This window comes from Pagrus major, chromosome 15, assembly GCF_040436345.1.
Source record: "Pagrus major chromosome 15, Pma_NU_1.0".
NCBI classification, from domain to species: domain Eukaryota; kingdom Metazoa; phylum Chordata; class Actinopteri; order Spariformes; family Sparidae; genus Pagrus; species Pagrus major.
In genome coordinates this window covers 7,802,989-7,810,291 of record NC_133229.1, presented here as the reverse complement: position 1 = coordinate 7,810,291, position 7,303 = coordinate 7,802,989, and the positions used below count along the sequence as shown (strand labels likewise).

The window sequence follows — 7,303 nt, the reverse complement described above, 5'->3', positions numbered from 1 at the left end:
ATACACAATAATCACTTATGTTGCAGCATAGATTGTTAAAAATGCTTTAAAATGCATAACAGTTGACCACCAAAGAGACATGATGAATCATGCACTATTATAGATGCATCCATATTCAGGGGTGGACTGGGACAAAAATACAGCTCTGGCATTTTCTGTCCAGACCAGCCCACTACATTATCAGCGGACACCACATAGAAGTCCACAAATCTCGTGGCGTCCTTTCTCACACATACTACAAAGGAGAGTCATATTCCTTGATAGCAGTTAACAAATAAAGCACGTAGCTATGAACTCAAGGACTAGAACTGACAGCTATAGCAATCAACCAATCAATCTTTGTTCATTATAGTGTCAAATCACAACAGAAGTTATGTTATGACCAGGGGTGGGACGAGACTAACGGGAAGAACCCAAAACCAGAGACGGGGTGGAGTTTTTCTCACATCATTACTTACATTTGCACAACAGTTGGTGCATTTCTCAAAACAATTAGTACAAACTGCAAAACCTTGTTGATAACCTGCAAAAGCATGTCACATGCTCAAAATAGAGGTCATTCCTCAAAACCAAGTATTCCTATCAATGAAAGTGTGTGTGTGTCATAAAAAAAAGTCCTGACACCATCATTTATGAACAAGGTAGTCAAATGGCTTTGTCGTGTTTTCATTAGGACACTTTACTAGTGTTTCCCAATGCAAAAAAGCCAGATCTTTGTGACCTGAAAATGCTCAAGACTATACACTAACACTATACACAGCCATTTGAAAACTACAGTAAAAGTAACACATTTACACACATTAAAGTTACACACAAATTATACCTATTAGATAGTTATCACCTCAGTAAACAATAAATTAATTGAAAGATTACAATAAATTCAATGGTAAATATTGCAAATTAAACTTATTATTTCCTACAGGTTTACTTGTGTTTTGCATCTCTGTTTACAGCTCATCAGGCCACGTGAATGTTCACTGTTGCTATGGCAACAAGAGACCGCTGACGTTAGCATCTGTTAGCTAGCTTAGCTAAATCATCTGAACAATAATAACCCATAATATCACAATTCGGCGTATTTGAACAAAATCAACCACAACTACCAACAGTCACAGCCCTTTAACTCTGGGCTGATGTGCTGCCACATGTTAGACTGTCAAAGTTAGAAAATAACGGCTTCAGTCCCTGAGGAGCTACGTTAGCATTAGCGGCAGCTACGTTAGCATTAGCGGCAGCTTTGTTTTACTTTGTTTTGGACGTGTCTCAAACATTTAGCCGAGCCAGCCCCAGGCTAACGTTACTCACCCTGTCTGCCTCCACTCGCTCATCATCGTCAGGTCCTCCTCCCTCGTCTCCCGGCGCAGCAGCACCTGTGGCTGCTGGCGGGTCGGTGTTACTGGTCCCGGCACCAAAAAGCTCCGTCAACTTCGCACATTTAGCAGCCTCCACCTCCAGAGACTTCGACTTTTTAATCGCTGTTTCTCAGCTGTTTCTTCCTCTTATCTATTTCCAAGTAGCGACACAGTTTGGAAGACGCTCACTACCACCACACACTAACGTTACTACTGGCTCAGCAGCAGCCCGGCCCGCCCATCGAGGTCCCGCCCCCCTGGTTCGTGTCGTGATTGACAGCACTGTCAGCCCATGATTGATTGACAATGACAAACAATAGACCAATTATATGTGTCGATGCTGGGAACACACTGATAGCCCTCTGTAGCCAATGGGAGGGAATTCAGAGAAGAAGAAAAAACAAAAAAACAAAAAAAAACATAGCGGACCGGACCGGACCGGCCCACATTGGGTCAACGGCCCACCGGGACGATGCCCGGTATGCCAGATGGCCAGTCCACCCCTGTCCATATTTACTTCACTTTACAATGTTGATGAAGGTTCTCAGTCATCCAGATTCCAGATCCAGATTCACTTTACAATGATTACACTGTAAGACGTCGAACAGCCACATTACGAACAACGATGAGAGTCCATATGGGGACGAAACCAACGATCATGCAGAGTGGTGCACGGAGAACAATCTACTACTCAACATCAGCGAAACCAAGCAGCTGATTGTTGATTTTTGAAAAAAAAAAAGGCACAGAGACACACACCTCGGTCTACATCAGTGTAGCTGAGGGGCAGGAGGTGAACAGTTTTATGTTCCTGGGAATCAACATAACAGAGAACCTTTTTTGGTCATTGCACATCACCACCCTGGTTAAAAAAAAGGCACAGAAAAGGCTCTACTAACATTTTTCTATCTGTCACTGTATCAGACATACCTATCAGGGTGAGGCTGTGGGGAGAGAGGGAAAACAGAGCAAATGAGGGAGAGACAGAGGGGGAAAGAGTCTCAGAGGGAAGGACAATCAAAGAGGATTTCTGCTTGTGAAGAGAGCTGATTGGATTCATGCTACCTTTTTACCCTTAGAAGGTAAGTTTACACATTATTGATCTAATATTGATCTTTTAGCTTTGTAAAGGTAAACTGCAGCTGCACAAAAATAGCTCTTTAACAAGAATAATCTTGATTTTGCAACTGGCTGTACTGGCAGTGTAACAGGTTGTACAGTGTGTGCATGTACCAGTCAGATTACTATTTAATTAAAATGATGATGTGTTCTAATGATTTGTTCACAACAGGTGGCATAAGTTAGTCTGAAAATGCAACAGGTTTCTGAGTCATTGTGTTCATTTGAGAAGACTGAATTTCTCTGATCATCTTAATTGTTGAGCTTCACTGTATCCTCAAATATGTATGTCTGTTATCCACTGAAGGATTTAGTTTGTGTCACTGGCCTCATCTTTAATGGATTTGCATTGATATAATTATGTTTATTGTTTAAGTTCAAAATATACTTATATAATGAACAGAGTGTGAAGAAACAACAGTGTTAATGTTATGTCAAAGACATGTATGTATTGTGTTGTGGACATGTCTACTGAAATAAGCATGCCAGCCCCAGCCCGTCCTGTATGTAATACCACTTTGTACTGGCAAGAGGTGATAGTCTGAAAGCCCCCAGAGTTTCACCTGGCAGATATATGCCAGCTGTTAGTGTAAAAAATAAACAAAATAAACTCACAAAGTGTCAAGAAATTAAATACTCTTATTTGTATTTTTAGTTTTCCTTACTAAACAAAAAAATTAATTTAAAAAATGCAACCATATACCTCCTGAAATTTTCCCTTTTACTGAACTAAGACAAGTTTAATTGCCTTGTTAACTCATGGTACAAAACACACTTTATTCAAACTCAATATAAACTAAATAAAACCAAAACACACTTGTTTTTCTTTCCACGTTACCTCTAGGTTGGTCATAATAAATCCTAAATTCACCAAGTAAGATGTGAAAATATTCCTGCTCTACAAGCCATTTCTATCTGACTTGTTTGTGTCTGTGTACAAATACTCCACGTGCCTTTAATTGCCCCCCGGGGACAAATAAAGTTTTTTGAATTGAATTGAATTGAATTTTCATCCACTGCTGATTACTGACTTTCTGTCACTTCTCTCCCACTGCACTCCTCTCCGGTCACCAAAATAATGGTCTTGGTCAGTGCTGCTGTTAATCGCCTCCATGCTGTAAATCATCTCCACACTGTCTCCCCTGTTGTGTGTTCTCTGGCAGTCTTGGAGGGTGTGTTCAGTCCCAGGAGTTCAGCCGTGTGCACTCTCACGCCAGGTGGCCAAATCTAGTTAAGCTGCGCCACGTCACTACAAATTATACCTTTCAAAAGGGCGATATGTAAGAATTTTGGGTTGAAAACATTCAAAACTAAATTATCAACAGAATCCGAAGAAAGTTTTAACGTTATGACTTCTGTGTATTGTGTTGAATGGCATGTTTAGCATGCTAACCAGCTAGCTACCAGGATACACACCAAATTTACCATAAAAAAATGGCTATTGCAGTACTCATTTAAAAGCAGACTAATTTACATCAATGACATCTCATCTGGACGATGCTTGCTAATGGCCAACATCACTGCCAGATAATCTTTTTCATCTCTTTTTATCATTGTCACCATTGTCTTATTACACATAAGATAACTCAATAACGGACTTCATTTTCTCTACGGTCTTTTAAGTTCACAGCCAGCTGCCTCACCATGAACTTCTCAGAGCAGCTTTCATCCCTCTTCAGCTGTAACGTCAGCCCGAGTGAGACCCCACAGCTCGATATAGGTGTCACCAAACGTGAGCCGCTGGCAATTGCTGTCCCCATGACCATCTTCTACAGCATCATCTTCTTGTGCGGGGTATGAACATTCAATTCTACACCGTACTATGAATAACAGTGTTAATGATATGCTGAGGTAACAGTACATTTCTTGTCAGACTGTAAGCCACTTAATGCTGCCCCCCTAATGCTCTATAGGTTTTATTCAATGGTGTGAGCATAATGACCCTCCTAATGGATGCTCACATGCGAGTCAGTGCCATTCGTTTCTACCTCCTCAGCCTCGTCATATCAGGTACACACCGCCAACGTGCACCTTAAGGAAGACCAGTAGTGCCAGTATCAAACTGAACTGCATTGAGCTTGCTAGAATTATAATTTAATAAAACAATTTTCATTTTCATGTCTGAAAACACAAGGGAAACTATGTAGTTTTGGAGAAGAAATTAAAACTCAGACTTTCTAATATTTACAATATTAATGAGGTAATAATACAAACTCAAAAAATATTTATCTTTTCCATTAGTGAATAAACAAGCTGTTCTCAGAGGAAAATAAGGTCCCCAGAACAACGTTTGAAGCTAGAAAGGTGGCAGGGTCTGCCAAATATAAACAAAGTAAAACAGTATGAAACTGTGTTGTCCTTTTCAATTTGTTTATGAAGTTTATTTAGTCGTGACAACGAAGAGAGTTTGTTTATTTAGTTTGTTAAGGAGTAAAAAAATCTTTATATATTAAATATATTGAATTGAATATTTAAAAAAAATATCATCATTTATTTTAAAAAACTGGGTTTATAAAAAAATAAATAAATTTCAATTCGAACAAAGAATTCGATTTCATATTGTAAGTCCTGGACTTGGGAACTTCCTCACCACAGCTTCAGTGTGTTGCCTACTTCATGCTAGTCGGTGTGTATTCACTAAATGACCCTCGTGTTCTTCTCTCTTTAAATTTAAGACATTCTGCAGCTTTTGACCATCCCAGTAACTTTGTATCGCTATTACTGGGAGAGCTACCCATGGCGTCTGGGCCAGGTGGTATGTAAGGTCTACTTCATGGTCCGCCAAGTGTACTGTGCCACCACCAGCTGGGTAATCATGACCTTCACCACTGAGCGCTACGCAGCCATTTGCCACACCATGTGGTCTGTCTCCAGCCTGAAGGTTGAGTACTTCCACAAAGCAAATATTTTGTTTTCTCAGGTAAAAAGAAAGCTTAGGGATGTCTTCTAATCATGTTTACATCATCTGGTGTGGCCAGACAGAAAGTACAGACTGTGCCTGTGCTTTATCTATATCCCAGAATGAAATGTAGATTAAATAGGAAGGAAAATTGGCCACATGCAGAAGGCAAAAGAACTGCAGAAGATACCTGGTCATAAAGAAAATTGAAGAAAATGAAATATGCACAGCCGATATTTAGCATTTCATAGAACGATCTAACAAATAGAATTTCCTCCCCTCTCCCCTTCCTCTCCAACAGAAGTCTCGGCTGCCGTGCCTTCTCTTAGTATGGATGGTTTCTCTGGTCTCAGCAGTACCCTTTGCTCTGGTCTATGACCAGGCTCGCGCCTGCATCCTGGACTACACGGCCACCACTCGAGAAGAGGCCTTTCATGTCTCCACCATGTGTGAGATGACAGAGTCTGATCCTGCACACATCTACAAAGGTGCTCTACTTCTGAGAGCGGGGATATTTTTTCTGGTAAGATGAGTGCTCTTCAACAGATTTACTTATCTTGATGAATCCAGGGCCTCAATATGCCTCTCCAACCACAGGTCCCACTGCTCACCATCGTTACTCTCTATCTGCTCATCCTGTTCTACCTGAGGAGGAACGGACGTCAAAGGAGAAACATGGGTCTCACACGGCCGGATCCAGAAGGAAGACGAGACATCCAGTGCCATCAGAATGGAAAGTTACTTTTGAATGAAAAGAGAGCTCTAAAACTCATGGGTGAGCCTGGTAAAATTATAAAACCTTTTTTATGTCTGAGGTTGTGGCATAGTAAATCTCCCGAGTACTTTTATTTACCTCATGATTTACTGTCAGCATCCATCCTAAATTTTTGATACCTAACATTTAGTCAATACACTGGCAAGTGCAAATTTATTATATGACCATGTTGAGGTCCTCTGAGTTATGCATTTGAGCTATTAAAATAATCTATGTTGTTCCAGGTGCAGTCGTGGTTGCCTTCTTTGTTTGCAACTTTCCGGACATTGCCTCCTCATTGATGCAGGTCTATGTGGTTGTGTGGTCTGACACGGTCCTCACCGTCTACACAATCCTGAAATCGTACTTGTCCCTTCCACTGTGGTATATCAACGGTGCTCTGGACCCGCTGCTGTTCTGCATTTCCTCCCGCACATTTCGCAGGGCATGCTGGAGAACTCTGGGAAGGCTCAGGCCTTACTGCCACTAGAAGTATGGGAGATTGTCTTGGCTGCGGCAGAGAAGTTCAAGCGAAGAAGCAAGCAGAGCAGCCGGACACGGACACACACACACACACACACACACACACACACACACACACACACACACAAATACATGTGTGTCAAAATATTTGGACGATTGAATTTTTAAGCTTTGACAACATTGTCCTTGAAGGTTCATACCCTTAAAACCCTTTTCCAATTTAACTGAATTACAACAACAAGCATTCTAAACTCTGTGTTTTTACCCTTTTACACTATTACAAATGCCTCACCTTGACATGTAAAAACTAAATGTATTTTTGTGAGAGTTTCTCAGTGTTAATTAAATCGTTTATGACAGTAGTATATTAGTGTATCATGATATTGTATTGAATTGTGTTTAGAGTCTTGGATATTTCTTGTTTTGTGTAGTCAAGTAAAATTTCTGCTCTTTCAGATGCTTTTTTGTCCAGCTAGAAATATATAGTGTTTTGTCAGTGTTTTAAAGCTTACATTATTGTGACAGCGGTGAAGATATTCAATGTGGGGATATTATTTTTTACATTAAGTGTGAAAGCACATTTCCAAAATGTCCCAAAAGATAACAAAAGAAAGAGATGTTCTTATATGTGTACTATGTCTGAGTCTGAAATATATGCTTTTCAAAAGTATTATTCATGTGCATATGTCACTTTTT

At 40.3% G+C, this 7,303-nt stretch overlaps 1 protein-coding gene across 1 annotated transcript; it reads left to right on the top strand.

The window, feature by feature from the left end:
- Nucleotides 1–3,296: 3,296 nt before the first annotated feature.
- Nucleotides 3,297–7,277, top strand: LOC141009551 (pyrokinin-1 receptor-like). Its single transcript, XM_073482203.1, has 6 exons — nt 3,297–4,265; nt 4,385–4,481; nt 5,147–5,352; nt 5,672–5,893; nt 5,968–6,145; nt 6,370–7,277. The coding sequence occupies exons 1-6, from the start codon at nt 4,116–4,118 to the stop codon at nt 6,612–6,614; spliced, it is 1,098 nt and encodes a 365-aa protein (XP_073338304.1). The 5' UTR covers nt 3,297–4,115; the 3' UTR covers nt 6,615–7,277.
- The last annotated feature ends 26 nt before the right edge of the window (nt 7,278–7,303 follow it).